The sequence below is a fragment of the Neopelma chrysocephalum genome, unplaced genomic scaffold (assembly GCF_003984885.1).
Source record: "Neopelma chrysocephalum unplaced genomic scaffold, ASM398488v2 Primary Assembly neopelma1_25, whole genome shotgun sequence".
Lineage (NCBI taxonomy): Eukaryota > Metazoa > Chordata > Aves > Passeriformes > Pipridae > Neopelma > Neopelma chrysocephalum.
The window spans coordinates 11,518,155-11,533,395 of record NW_020897694.1 but is presented as its reverse complement, the minus strand read 5'-3'; the positions used below and the strand labels follow the sequence as shown (position 1 = coordinate 11,533,395).

At 38.9% G+C, this 15,241-nt stretch overlaps 1 protein-coding gene across 1 annotated transcript in view; it reads left to right on the top strand.

Annotated features, from left to right (window-relative positions):
* LOC113963435 (complement C4-like) overlaps positions 1 to 15,241 on the top strand; it is a 48,415-nt gene that overhangs the window by 20,176 nt on the left and 12,998 nt on the right. The window contains exons 15-29 of the mRNA XM_027674468.1: positions 342 to 468; positions 857 to 928; positions 1,820 to 2,021; positions 2,921 to 3,034; positions 3,264 to 3,334; positions 4,288 to 4,427; positions 5,536 to 5,748; positions 7,724 to 7,775; positions 8,283 to 8,363; positions 9,398 to 9,601; positions 11,177 to 11,252; positions 11,672 to 11,828; positions 13,167 to 13,262; positions 13,581 to 13,749; positions 14,725 to 14,891. Coding sequence (XP_027530269.1) covers positions 342 to 468; positions 857 to 928; positions 1,820 to 2,021; positions 2,921 to 3,034; positions 3,264 to 3,334; positions 4,288 to 4,427; positions 5,536 to 5,748; positions 7,724 to 7,775; positions 8,283 to 8,363; positions 9,398 to 9,601; positions 11,177 to 11,252; positions 11,672 to 11,828; positions 13,167 to 13,262; positions 13,581 to 13,749; positions 14,725 to 14,891 — 1,941 coding nt within the window. The remainder of the gene's footprint in view (positions 1 to 341; positions 469 to 856; positions 929 to 1,819; positions 2,022 to 2,920; positions 3,035 to 3,263; positions 3,335 to 4,287; positions 4,428 to 5,535; positions 5,749 to 7,723; positions 7,776 to 8,282; positions 8,364 to 9,397; positions 9,602 to 11,176; positions 11,253 to 11,671; positions 11,829 to 13,166; positions 13,263 to 13,580; positions 13,750 to 14,724; positions 14,892 to 15,241) is intronic.

The window sequence follows — 15,241 nt, the reverse complement described above, 5'->3', positions numbered from 1 at the left end:
TGAGGATGAAAATGTAATTAATGGCTATTAATTGCTTAAACACTGATTTGCTAAACTCGAAAATATTTTTTTCTTTTGCAATTTATTGTCTACTTAAGATGAATAGTATATTTAAGATGGGAATTTTCATGCAATGGCAAACAAGTTTGTAAATTAAAAAAGCATTGCTTGAAATCACTTCCTAACTAAAACATTCCTCAGCTCTAATCTCAGTTTCCAAATGCAGCTTGTATCTTCAGTTTGCCTTGCTTCTGTGAATCAAAGGCTACAAGAATTTTTCTTATATATATATAAACCTTTTACAAGCCTGTACAGTACATCTGTACTATTTTATTTGGCAGGTATTTAATGCTATGAATTCGTATGATCTTGGGTGTTCTGCAGGTGGTGGCTCAAATAATGTTCAAGTTTTTACTGATGTTGGTCTGGCTTTTTTATCAGATACAATTCAATCTAGCATTCGGGAAGGTAAGTGCAATCTGCCCTCTACTTTACATGTTTGTTTATACTGGAGAGCTGGCGAGGTTGATTGCTTAAAAACCAGAAACATTTTATAGTGATGTTGTAAAATCTCCTTTGCTTCTGGATTTTTATTCTTCTGTTCTTCCACTGGCTGCTGGAAGCTCAGATAGCCCAGAGGATGGCTGGTGGTCCTTTGGTGACCACCTCACATGGGGCAGGCAGCAGTTGGCCAGGGCTGGAAGGTAACTTGACAAACTGTGGGTCTTCTGTGAATGAGATGGGTCCTGAGATGGATCCTGAGATGGGTCCTAAGATCGGTCTTCATGAATGATGTGAATGATCAGGTTGTTCCTGTCATGTTATCGTGACAAGCTCTTCTGTTCTACCGTCCCAGGATATAATTGCCTCCACAGCACCAGAAGGCAGAAGAGATCTTTGGATTTTCAGAAGAAAATGTCAGGAATTGGTATGTCTGCTCGTCTGGGTGGCCTGAAAGGCTTAGCAGGGGAAGGCAAATGAATCTGGCTAGGATCTAGGGAGGCAAGAAGTGATGGCATAGTAAAGGATACCAAGATATTCTTAGTCTCAGTTCTTGCATTAAGTGACATAACCTAGCACAAGTGTTTATACCATGCCGCGTGACCTGATGCATCATTCATCAAAACAGCTAAACAAAAAAGAAACCTGAAAAAAAAATCCCAACAAAGCCAAAAAAACTGCAAATGGAAAATAATTCACCACTTTACAATCTCTCAAATGCAAAGTACATCTACTAGATAAGATGTCATGTAATCAGTCATGACTTTGAGGCTTTTCAAAGTTATTTGTATGGCCAGAAAATGTTTCATAGATCTTATTTTTTTTCCTTGATATTCTGCTTTAAAATTTTGGTACTTTGTGCTTCAATTAAGAGAAGAGTTAGTATAATATTTGGTCTAAATTGGAAAAAAAAATAATTTCGCACAAATTGACATCTCCTTGCTAGAAGACATGACAGCTTAAAGGTGGCATCTTCCTCACTTTTGAAATCAGGCTCTTTATTTGAGAAGGAAAACACTGCCATGGCTATTTCTATTAAGATATCTAATTTCAGCCTGCCAAGGAGGTGTTTTTAATTCACAGTCTGACTGTGAAGTGAAATCTTAGAACAGAATATTTAGGATGCTATAGGGCCTGTATTTTCCTTCTGTGTTTGTGGACTGTTTTTGATATGGAGAACAGGTCCTTGGCTGAAGGCTTGACTGTTGAAATAGAAACTACTGTTAATGGCAAAGAATGACAGAAGTGAGCATGATGAACACCTTTACACTTATTGCTACTTACACAGCAATAATTCTGGGCTTTAATTGTATTACAGCCAGCAAATACCAAAACACTGATCTACAAAAATGCTGTCAAGATGGAATGAAAATAAATCCCATGAGGTTTCCTTGTGCAAAAAGACTAACAAGGGTGTCTGGCTCTCGCGAATGCAGGAGCGCATTCCAGGACTGCTGTGAGAAAGCCACAGCCCTCAGGAAGGAGGCGAAGCGGAGGAACAGAGTGGGCTTGGCACGACGTAAAGAACAATGGCATACAAGTGCCACTTCTTTCACACTTCATATGGTGGCAAGGGAGGGTTAAGGGGCATTTAGTGCTGCAGGGCTGGAGAGGAAGTTTTCACATCAACATTGCAGGGGGCCCCAGTATAGTGCAGCACCCACATAGCATTGCATCTTCGCACCTGTACACAGGGAAGGTGGGAGTGGGATGGGATAACTTCTTGGGGTGAAAAAAGGCAGGAATCACTTGAGCCCAGAACAGCCTTGTAGAGGAGCTGTTGTCCCCTGCCCAAATCCCAGGGAGGCTACAGACAAAAGAGCAGTGAGTGGCTGTCTGCGTTCAGGGCTCTAAGTGGTCTTAGATTCATGACTATTTTATTGGTGGTAATACTGTTGTAACACCCGAGTACCTCCCAGACACCTTGTCATGAGAAGGGACCACTTTAACCAGGAATAATTTTGTCTCTTTCTTCCTTTCTACTCACCAAAGTCTATCTCTGACCACATTACATCTTATCTCATTATAAAAAAAAAAACAAACTTTCTTGGCATAGAAAATTACCCCTTTCTAAGTGCAATTTCCGCTACAATTTCTCATAGATTAACCCTTTCATTCTCTGTCTTTCACAAATATGGGACAGCAGGAACGTCTTTGCTATGCATTACTAAAGGGAACTGATTTCTTATTTGGTAGCATATAGTTATTGAACATGGAAAGAGGAATTATCTTTTGTTCATTGACAAGATTTGGTCAGTGTTTCTACTTTTTCAACATATTTTTGTAATGTAGAAGATGAAACACAGATGAAATATTTTCATTCCGAGTATTTTTCATGCTCTGACAAGCTGACTCCCTGCAAGACAGTGTGAGGTCAGCAGCCAAAGGCTTCCAGACAGAAACCCTACTCCTGTTTTACAGAATACAGAGACCATGAAGAATTCTTTGATGAAACCTCTGTCAGCTTGCGCAGTTATTTTCCTGAGAGCTGGTGGTGGCATTTTGAAGAAGTGGAAAACCCTGGAAACCATAGGTACTGTATGCCCTGACTAGGTGAATGTGTCTAAATTTGTACAGTAAAATATATATAAATATCAGCTTTACATATTTTCTGATGCAGAGGACTTCAGAATATTTGCAAGTACTTTGTCTCTACAACTGATGGAATATGTTTTTTTTCCTTACAATACTCAGACTTCAGCAAATGACAATGTTTACATTTCATACATCCTTCCTAATATATTTTATTTTTTGTTTCTTAGTGTAGAAAACTTTGCTCCTGACTCAATAACTACCTGGGAAGTTCAGGCAATAAGCATATCTCCCGAGAAAGGTATAAGTATTGGGCATTTTTTTGGTTTCTTTGTATGAATGGAGAATGTGTAGTTTTTAAAAGAGAAACACAATGTTACGTTGACAGAGTAAAACAGTCTGTACTGAACAAATGCGAAGTGTTCTGATCATGACATTTCCTTCACTCTTTTATGCCATATTAAAGCCCAGCTAGAAGTTATGAGCTAGAGTTATAGTTATAAAAGCAACATGAAGTGGGATCTGAGGGAGGATGGATAACACAATCAAAACTGTCTCTTATTCTTTTTTCTCTATAAACACCTTCGTTTAGCTTCCACATGGCCGGGAAGCCACGAGAAAGATAGCGGCAGTAAACACCGCTTTTCTTTTAATAATTCTGGAACCAAGTTCTGGCCATATCAAAGCATGAAAGTCTGTGATCTCTAAGAAGACAAATAAGAGAAGAGCACCAGGAAACAAGCAGAGAACCAGCAAGGGCTAGACACCAGAAAGCCCAGGTTCCTGGTGCTACTCTGGGAACTCCTCGAAGTAGACCAGGACCATGCAGGAGGGACAAGGGGTCCTTCTGGTACTGACCACTCCCCTATGGGAAGGGAGTCTCATCCAGGGTTACAATGATGAGTATGGAGTTCATTTTCAGAAAACAAGGAAAGGTCATTGTGTTTTAAACATGGCCTTTGCAGGAAAACTGGGCTATGTTTCACTTGCAAAAGTTACAAACACTCCTGCCAAGTTTTACCTGTCCAAAATCATGGCAGTGACCCCAGGGGGCAAACCATCTACCCCTGAGATGGGTCTCTAGTGCAGATGAATTGAAATGCTTTCTGAATATGTCTGTTTTCCTCTCCTGCTCTTGACTTCAGGAGAGCTCAAGCAATGAGTTTTGATTAGACATTTAACTACTTATCAGCTGCTGTTAAGGGTGTAATTCTCAACTCATTCTTTGTGTTTTGTTCTTTTTTCCCATCCCAGGGTTTTGTGTAGCTGACCCCCACACCTTTGCAGTTTTCAAAGACTTTTTTGTGTCCCTGAGATTACCGTACTCAGTCAGACGACATGAGCAACTAGAAATAAAAGCAGTGGTTTACAACTATCTGCCCAATGATCTCCAGGTAGTGTTACCAACAACTGCTGTACCATACATTCCTAGCTAGCTGAATCTGTGGTTATGTAGTAATTTAATGTAAATGACCTGGCTACCTTTCAGTGCCCTCCTACAGCCCAGACATAATGCTCCCATCTTGAAAGCTTTCCCAAGGACAGGATCCAGTTCTACTTGCTAATCAAACTTACTGTAATAAAACAGATTTTATTTACCATGTTACATAGCTGTATTCCTTGCCTTTGGGTATGACTTCTTCCCCTTCATTGAAGCAATCAGTTACTTTTTAGCTGACTAGTAATCTGGGCAATACCCAGCTGCAGATATTTCACAAGGTGCTCAAGGTACAGAGGGAAATGGAGCACACAATCCGATATGTTAGCCACAAAACTGTGCATAAAATGCAAAGCCACTATGCAGCTCTCCATACAGCCACAGTTGTCACTGGGCTTAGGACCTCTGTCATCCTAAGGCTGATGCTCTTTTTTCTGTTTCTTCCCATCTCTCAGCCAGCTGTTTGACCAGCATTTTCTGAACTATGTTGGATGGTATAGAGGGACATATTAAAAATGTATTATCTTTCTTACTTCCCTGTGGTTCGAGGATAGGCCAAAACTACACTGCAAATTCAGTGTAATGAAGAAATACTAGCCAATTTACATTCACAGCCCTAGTCAATGTAGATGAATGTTAACACATTAAAGGGTTATAGAACAATTTAGGTTGTAAGGGACCTCTGGAGATATCTAGTCCAACCTGCTGCTAAGAGCAGGTTCCAGCTAAAGCAGGTTATTCATGGTCTTGTCCAGTCAGATGTTGAATATCTCCAAGGAGGCAGACTCCACAAACCCTTTAGACAAGCTGTGCCAGCAATCAATCACTTCTTGATGAAAAGGCTTTCCCATTTTATAAATGGAAAACAGTAAATTCAGGAGAGCAAAGTGAAAAACAATAGCTTGCAAAATGTCTTCATTGCTCTTTCCTTTTTAAGCAAAAGCTAGTCTCCTGTCTTACCTGTTTCTAATTTCCCATTCTTATCTAGACATGGTGGAGCTGGAGTATTTTTCCTGTGCAGTGATGCTGTAAGACTGATCTCAGACATTGCCTTGTCCCCACAGGTAACAGTGAAGATGGATGTAGTGAAGGAGCTGTGCACCGCAGAGACAACAGAGAAGGCTGTGCAGCTGCCACTGGTGGCTAAGGGGAACTCTGCAACACCAGCCTACTTCTCAGTTGTCCCTCTGACTGTGGGAGAAATTCCAATTACTATTAGTGCTTTTGACAAGGTTTCTGGGCATAGTGACAGCATTAGGAAGAGCCTCAATGTTGTGGTAGGTATAACTTGTTGAGGACAAGCACTTCACAAATATGTGCTTCTCCCCAAATGTAACATTCACTGTGTGTGAGCTTTCATGAAGGGAGTGAAATGGTACAAAGATAAGACTGGAAGCAATCTCAGGAAACCTGTTTTTCAGTAAGGAGTGAGGTATAGCATGTGGAAGAAATTTAACCCTCTACGTATAATGTATATGGAAATGTTTGTTCTCTATGGCAAAAAGGCATCCTTCTACCCATGACATAGCAAAAACTTCTTCATGCAGCCAGTGCTCATCTCATAATCTTTGACTTCCACCTGCTTCATCAACATGTACGAGATGAAGGCAACCCTGGATGCACGTACAGACAGGGGAATGAGATGCTGGAAAGCAGTGCCAGGACCTTGGGGTCCTGGTCAATGTCAAGTTGAATATGAGTCAGCAGTGCCCTGGCAGCCAGGAGGGCCAACCATGTCCTCGGGGGCATCAGGCACAGCATCGCCAGCCAGTCGAGGGAGGGGATTGTCCTGCTCTGCTCTGCACTGGTGTGGCCTCACCTTGAATATTGTGTGCAGGTTTGGGCACCACAATGTAAGAAAGATATTAAGCTATTAGAGAGCATCCAAAGGAGGGCAATGAAGATGGGGAAGGGCCTTGAGGGGAAGCTGCATGAGGAGCTGCTGAGGTCACTTGATCTGTTCAACCTGGAGAAGAGGAGACTGAGGAGAGACCTCATTGCAGTCTACAGCTTCCTCATGAGGGGAAGAGGAGGGGCAGGTACTGGTTTCTGCTCTGTGGTGACCAGTGACAGAACCTGAGGGAATGGCCTGAAGTTGTGTCAGGGGAGGTTTAGGTTGGATATTAGAAAAAGGTTCTTCACCCAGAGGGTGATTGGGCACTGGAACAGGTTGCCCAGCGAAGTGGTCACAGCACCAAGCCTGACAAAATTCAAGAAGCATTTGGACAATATCTCAGGCACATGGTGTGACTCTTGGGGATGGTCCTGTGCAGGGCTAAGGGCTGGACTCAATGATCCTTATGGGTCCCTTCCAACTCAGCATATTCTATGATTCTGTGATTCTATATGAAAATTCTTCTTCCCTTATGAAGCCAAGATTAAAGATGTCCATATATCAATATTTTGAGAAGGAAATACTTCCTGCTAGTAATAAATTTAAACCTCTTTTATTCCCTCTGGTTAATGGATTTTCAGTTTTAATGATTGCATGGGTAAAACATACAGGCAAAAAACATGCTGTAAATATTATTATATAACTTAGTTCTCTTTCAAAATTATAAAAAGGAGAAGCCTTCTAGAAAAGATGATTTTTCAAGAGCCAAGACAGACTTGTTACAGCACCCAAGTCACCTACTGAGGGCTATTTTCAATCCACACAAAAAAGTGCAAAATATGAATCCTTGTACCATTGTAGGTAAGGATAAGGCATAGGATGTTAAGAACCTGCAGTTGTTACAGGCCGTAACTTTTTTGGAGATAGATACAGTCTCAGAGTTCAATGTTACACTAAAACATTATAAGTAACTGTAAAAATAGCTTTATTAAAACTGAAATTGTAGGAAGGAGGATGTGTGGAAATCAGAAGGAAAAAAGTTTAGATCTTATCAACAAGATGTACTCAGAACTTCATGAATTCCATATTTGAGAGATTTATAAATGTGAGTCTCTCATTGAACTTGACTCGCATGGCTCACAAAGCTCAGAATAAACTTTGAAGTTTAATTTTTTGGGGTTAGTTTTGGTTAAGAGAATTTCATCCAGGGAAATATTTCAATAGTAACACAAAAAGTCAGTAGAGTTTTTTCTGATTTGAAGCTTGAGTTTTACCTGGAGAGAAATCTCATGTCAAAATCACTTATCTGTGCCACCCGCTGGTCTAATGCCAGGATGGAGCTCATGCATTTTGTGCAGCTTAATTTCAGGTGTGAGTGCTTGCAAACATTCTGACTTTTTCTTTCCTCAATTGTGCAGACAGAAGGTGTTTTACAGAGAGAAGAGGAAACCATTTGCATTAACAGTGGCTGTAAGTTACAGAAAAGAGTTCGATTCAGATGAGGTTTGGAGTAGAAAGAGGGCTGCAGTGAAATACTTCTTAATGTAGAGATGTTGCTTTTGTTAACCAGAACTTATCACAAATAAATTCATCTGATACCTAGCAAAAGACTCAGGAAAGAAAAGTCATTAAATTCTAAATTTTTAGAATTGATTTATTTTACTTTTTTGTTTCAAAGTAACATTCTTTAAATATTAAATAAGCCTCTATTTCATCTACTAATGGGTCCTAAACATATTAAAAAGTAGGGGTTTTTTTAAGCCTAAAATATTGTTAAAGATTGGAAATTAAATAAATTAAATGAATTTTAAAAATATTTATTTGCATAAAATTTAATTTAATGTTTCAGATAACATTTCTGTCAAAATTTATGTCAGCTGTGAAATGCTTAAGGAAAAGTATGTTCTAAAATTACACTATATGTTGTTTATATTTAAAAAGTCTGGATGTAGATCTCTATTTATTATTTATTTACAGTAAAATCCCATACACTGGACCTGAACAGACCACCTGATATAGTACCAGGTTCTGATAGTCATGTGTTTGTTAGCCTGAAAGGTAAATGTAATTTTTTGTCAACAACTTCTCCAGGTGGCAAGGGACAGGCCTCTTTGTGCTGCTTATTCCTGCATGTCAAATCTCTGTTCCCTCCTAGTTTTTCTGCTATGACTCAAACTGTCTGTGCTACATGACCAGGTCATAAAACAGAACACCGCCAAGGTTGATCCAGTACCTTTTCCTCTTTCTAATTACTCCTTCTTCCTTGAAATGGATGTAATAGCTTTATACAATCCATCCTCCTCACTGTGCTCAGACTGAAATTATGGGAAGGCTAAAGGTGAAGGGATTCAGCTTCACTAATAAACCTGCACTGCATTTAGATTTGTAGAAATCTGCTTTAGCTTTTAGAAATAAGGATGCCAGATTCTGATGTATAAGTTCTGGAAAGTTCTGTTTTTCTAAAGAGAAGATATGTATAATCATATCTTTAATCCAATAACTGTATACATACATATATATACGCATGTATATGTATTTTAAAAACATCTATTAGCAAGTAATTTTATTAGGGATAATTACTGTTTTCCCCAGAAAATGGAAAATAATGCATTTGTGACACAAAGGGTATTGGCTTCCACTTCAAATCCCTGTGCTAAAGTATGGGGATGTTTGAATTCATCAAATGACAAAATTGCAGAGAGAGAAAAAAAATACACAAAAGGTTTGGCATGATTAATGTCCAATCTTTCTTCCCCTCTGTCATGTCTGGTTTGACAGGAATTTTCCAGCCCAAACCCCATGCACCAGTCTTTCCCCCTTTCCTTGCTTCCCTGCCTTCAGCAGCCTCGGGACTCTCTCTTTCATGCTCCTTCATTGTGCCAGCCTTCTTTCTCCAGCTTTCCCAGGGCCTGGCACCTGATCCTTGTTCTTCTTCAGCTTTACAAGCTCTTAGGTAGCTAAAAGCAGTGTTTAATGGTGAGGAGTATCAGACCATGCTGGAATGTCAACCTATAGTTATTATCACCTTTCTTCATATTACACCACCCAGTTTTAAATATGGTATGTATTATGACTTGTGTTTTTTACAACAGGGAATATTATGGACAAGTCTGTTGAAAATTGTCTTAGTCTCACCGGAGTGGAGAAACTTATTCAAGTGCCCACAGGCTGTGCAGAGCAAACAATGGTCACAATGGCCCCTGCAGTCTACGCTATTGAGTACTTGGATGCCAGTGAGCAGTGGGTGAACTTTAATCCTGAACGGAAGCAGGAAGCCATTAGTATGATTGAACAAGGTATGCAGACAAAGAGGGAGAAAAAAAGAAACCTAAACAAAAACCAAAATAACAAACAAACAAACAAAAAAAACCCAAAACAACAACAACAAAAAAAAGAGCCCAAAGGACAGGATCTTTTTTATCATTTTGCACTGCATGCTGATTGTTGTTACTTGGTGAAGGAGTGACCAATGTCACAGCTGCAAAGAAATGCCTCTGACAATCTGCAAACAGAACTTGTGAGGAGGACTTAAGAGACTATTTGCCAGCATCTGACAGTGGACGGTATTGACGTTCACCATCCATCCTCTCTCTTGCCTAATTTAGAAGTAGAAAGTAAAATCTGAGCTGATCAATGTCAACTCTTTTCAGAGTAAATGGATAGCAAAGACCAGTCCTTCATTTCCTCCTTATGTAGAAGTTCAAAATGGATAAAGATGAATCATGTCCTAAAAAGATTTATTTCTCCTCATGAGTCACAGACAGTGCTTAGGATGCCCAGCTGGGATGCAGACATCTCTGTCCATGGCTGTCAAAAGAAGTATCACAAAGGAAATTCCCAATGCTAATCACAATACTGACACTTTCGCTTCCACACTCCTGTACTCATCATTACATAAGCTAGAATGACTTCAGCAGCCTTGGACCAACCCAGGGAGGGAGTTTCCTTAGGGAGAGGACACCTGCAAATTTGCTTCTCAAAGAGTCCACTCCAAGATGTGATCCAAAGATAGTATTAAATGGTAAAGCCAGGACCACAGCATGTGGAGGTGTTGCAGCTCACTAACTCTCAGGCACTAACACAGAGCCTGAGAGTTGCCAGTGTTGCAGCAGATACAGCTGATCTTTCTAACTGCAGTGGTGTGCTTATGGCATAAAGCAATATAATGTGCCTGTCTTCGTGACATTCAGACATGTGACACACATTTCATCAGTGAAAAATAAGTATATAAATAGAGATTAAAAACATGCTAGCAGTTGCTGCATGGAGGTCTTTGCTTATTTTTCTAAGACTGCCTAAAGTGATACGAGATCCTGCTAATGAGTATTTGGTTTTATCAGCATAATTTAGTCCCTATATTATGCTTTTATTGATTCTTATTGAAGTTCATTAGTGTAGAAAATGAGTTGTGTGGCTATGATACAGACTTTGTCAGGACAGTAGCAGTCAAGATCAGAGGCCACAACTCATGATTTCTGAGGCTGTGTATGACCAAATAGATGATGTTTTGTATACTTTTTAATTCAATGTGCTATAAAGTCAACAGCTTGAAAAGTTGTCAATAAGGGGAAATAAGTTTCCCAAGATTCACTACACAGAAAATGCTTTGTAACCATAGGTATCTGCAGTTTTCAGGTTATTCTTATGGCTCAATTAAGCCAAACAAGGCAGAGGACCTTCTAAGCCTGGTGCTTTTTCTGTGTTAAAGTCTGCTGACGCAGTCATTTCCTCTTTAATGCACCAGTGAACACCTCCATGAACTCTTCCACCAGTCAATGCAGAACATGTTCATGCTAATACAAGTGATGTAGTAAAATGCCCACTAAATATGGGTATTCTCTGAAAAGTTATGTTCTCTCCTGTTCCTGCAGGTTATACTAGACTGCTTGAGTTTCAGAAGGTGGATGGCTCCTACGGAGCATTTAAAGAAATCCCCAGTAGTGTATGGTAAGTGATTTTTTTCCTGTGGTTTTATTTTTGGTTTTGTTTCTTTATCTGGTTGGTTTTTTTCCAAGTTACCTCTATTACCTTTTGATACATCAGAAGTTTTTCTGGGGGGATAGATTTTCAAAATCTGGTGGACATGGTGTTGCCTATATACTTTTGTCATGAATAGTCAGACACAAAAGTCTCTAAGCACATGCAGTCCTTGGATGAAGGAGATTTATACTGAGTCGCTGATTATTTTGCATTTGCCACAGAGTAGAAATGGTCATGCTGATGTTGAATAATAACACACTAGGTTCCAGTGAGTGGACTGTATTGAATATGAGTCTGTATACAAAATTAGTATGTTTATTTTCCTGTCGATATAGTTTTCTATAAATATATGTCAGCACAAGTTTGGAAAATTTTCTTTTGTGCAGGTTAACTGCATTCATTGTTAAAGTACTCACAAGGTGCAGAGAATACATTGGTGTCCAAGACAATCACATACTCAACTCGATTTCCTACTTGATTAATCAACAGCAGGCAGATGGTTCGTTCCACGACCATCACCCCGTATTGGACAGGTCAATGCAGGTAGGTAATCCATATTTAGAAGAATCTGTTGCTCATTTAGGGCTATTAGGGATTGAAAGGAATATTGTGAGTTGTTGAGTAACAAGAAATTTATCTAAAGAAAATAAATCTGTAATGTAAAATTAACTTGTTAAAAGGTCTTTTATGTCAGATGCATAGTTAGCACTTCACCACATTTATCTTTTCATCCAATCTTAGATAGTTTTTGCAGCTATGCCTATAGAGCACTTAGAAAATTAATTGTGAGGTCCATATGTTTGGTAAAAATGTAAACCTTTTATTGCCAAAGGCAACAGAGCCATAGAATCATAATTTAGTTTTGAAGGGACATCCAGAGGTCATTTAGTCCAAACCCTGCTCAAAACAGATCTAGTTAGATCAGATTGTGCAGGGCCATGTCCAGTTGAGTCTTGAGTACCTCCCAGTCCCTCTGGGTAACGTGTTTCAGTATTTCACCACTCCCATGGTGAAAAAAGAAAATATTAATACTTAAGCAGAATTTCCACTTGCATATCTTAGTCTACACAACCACTATAACTGTCCAGAAACACAAAATTCTTATACAGTCCATGAATCTAGACTATGAAAATAATGTGCATCTTCCAAAACTCATTGAAAATGCAGTTACCTTTGCAGTGACTATATATGAAAAAAACATGTATTAACATTATTAATTATCTGTATCACATAAGTAGTGTGGCTTTCCCCCTCAAATCCAATATTACAGTTGATGAAACACTGTTGAGGGGAAAAAAACAAACAGCCCAAGAACCGACCAAAGGCTTTTGATTTTTTTCTGACTGATGTTCATGATGAGATAGTTATCATCTATTTTACATATACTTCAAGAGATTTCAGGGGGGAAAAAAAGGCTAATGAAGGGACTGTGTTTACTTTATCAAGAAGAGGAATAAGAAATGATCTAGTATTGGTGCATAAATACCTTTATAGGAAAAAAGTTCTGTGTGCAAGTAAGTGTATAAAAAGTACCAGAGAAATGAAAAGAAAAAACCTCACCCAACTAGTGCTTGAAAATTGAAGCTATGAATATTTCAATGAGAAATTATGGATTTTAAACTATAAGTTAAACAATTAAATATTTATTATCAGCTGAAGGACATGGTGGGTTCCTAATTTCTGACACTGTTTAATGAAAACTAGCTGCCACCATAGAAGATATACTTTAGATGGACACATTGAGAAAAATTAAAGGTAAAGCTACATGGTATGTGGCCAGATGGTTTGCCAAGAAGATCCTTTACTTCATGAAAAGGGATTTTCTAAATTTAATCATAAGCATGTACATTTAACTTTTCCTTTTAATGTTTTGTCTTTCAGGGTGGCATTAAGTTAGCAGAAGAGGATTTGGCTATGACAGCTTTTGTAACTATAGCATTGCAACAGACTCTCCAGGTCTACAAGTTACCTGATGTGGTAGGAAGCGTGACTCTTTAAGTCTGAAGGCTATTGCACAATGGCATATCCACACTTCTATCTCTTACAGTACTGCAAATCAGGAGTATAAAATCTGTTTACATCTGTAGTGTATAGGAAAAGATTCCATGGCCTAGTGTACAAGGCGCTTCGAGCTATGCAGTCCACCATGAATGGCTTTAATCACTAATCAAAAGTGATTACAATTGTCTCAAAAATTACTACAGTGAAGTATTCTAATTTCCTAGTATTCTTGCCAGCAGTAAGACTTAGTAGATCTCAGTGATCTTTTCAAATGGATCCATTCTGTTTTCACAGGTAAAAGGGATTAGAGGAGCAGTGGATTACATGAAAAATCAACTTTCAAGAAATACTGACTGCTATTCTACAGTCATCACTGCTTATGCTCTGACACTTGTGCAGTCTGATAGTGAAGAAGCCCAGTTTGTGAAAGAAAAATTAAGGGACTGTTCTGTTTTTGATGCAGGTAACCATCCTTAAAAATTCCTTTAGAAAGCACTTTTCCTAACTGAAACACTGAGAACACTTACATGAACAAAACATATTCAAGTAAATGAGAAACATTTCATTTTATAGAAACATGTATGTATATGTGTAATATATTTAATTATTTAAATTACACAATTAAATATGTCAATGTTGATGTTTTAATATGTAATATGCATAATTAATATCACTACAAAGTGACACCATAATGAAGTTTGGATAATGATCTTCTCTAATACTGGAACTTGGACAATACCATGGTAAATATTCATTTGCATTTTCTGCTCCCCTTGGGGAAAAGAAAAAAAAAAGTCCAAGCCAAATGAGGAAGAAGAAAATTTGAATGAGAAAATAGCTACATATAGCAGTAGCCCAGACTGGATTTCTGATCAAAAGGCAAGGTGTCTCTTGCAGAACATCTACTTTCAAAGCCCTCCACCAGTTTGGAATGCTTTGTTGCAGCTCCACAAGGATGTCACCTCTTACTCCTCCAGTGTGTGGCTGTGATGACTGCTGGGTTAGTTGACTGTGTGGCTGCACTGCCATCCTATTAATTTCTTCCAATACATTTGCTACATTTCTTGCAATACATTATGGTTTAATAGCCATAGTTTAAGTATAGGGAATATGGTTGTCCTTTTTCAAGGCTGGATTTAGGGGCATAAATCTATGGGCATACTATTATCTCTCAGGAACCACCAGACACAATGCTACCATTTCATCAGATGGACATCGCTGTACAGTGGGTTCATTAGACTGTGATGATTGAAAAATTGGAAGTTATGGGTTTCCTTTTCCATTATCTTTTTTTCTCAATGGATTTGTTGCTCTCACAACACTATCTGTGTCTTGTGGTCCCTCAGTGCTATGACATGAAATACCTAACGTGTAGAACAATAGTGATTTTTGGCAAATGTCCCTGCGAAGGAGATTCAAGACTGAGTTATTCTTGCAGCAAAGCAGCAGCGCTACTGGGGAAATGGGAATGATGCAGTCTCAGTGGAAACCACGGCCTATGCACTGCTTCAAACATTGCTCCTGAAAGACATGGAGTACACAAGGCCTATTGCTACGTGGTTGACAGAAAGAAGAAACTACGGTGGAGGGTACTGCTCTACACAGGTGCCTGACCACCAGTCCAGGGGGAGTTCTAGGGCGAGGGGAAGAAAACAGAAGCCTCATACAGACTTTTTCATTTAGATTTGAAAGCATTGTAACAGTTAATCCTCAACTTCTTTGGTGCATGAAGCACTAAAGATTTTGGGTCATTAATAAACAATGAGCCAAAATAAAATGGTTAAAAGCTAGCAAAGAAGATTCTTTATCTTCATGAAGAGCTATGATAATCTAAGTTCAGAACTCCAGTGGTTTTACAATTTTAGTGCTAAAAGAAGAAGCTGGGAAATAGGATTAATAGTCTGTGCAGATAGGAACAGACACAGGAGAACTTCAAAGCAGCAAAAAGCACAAAA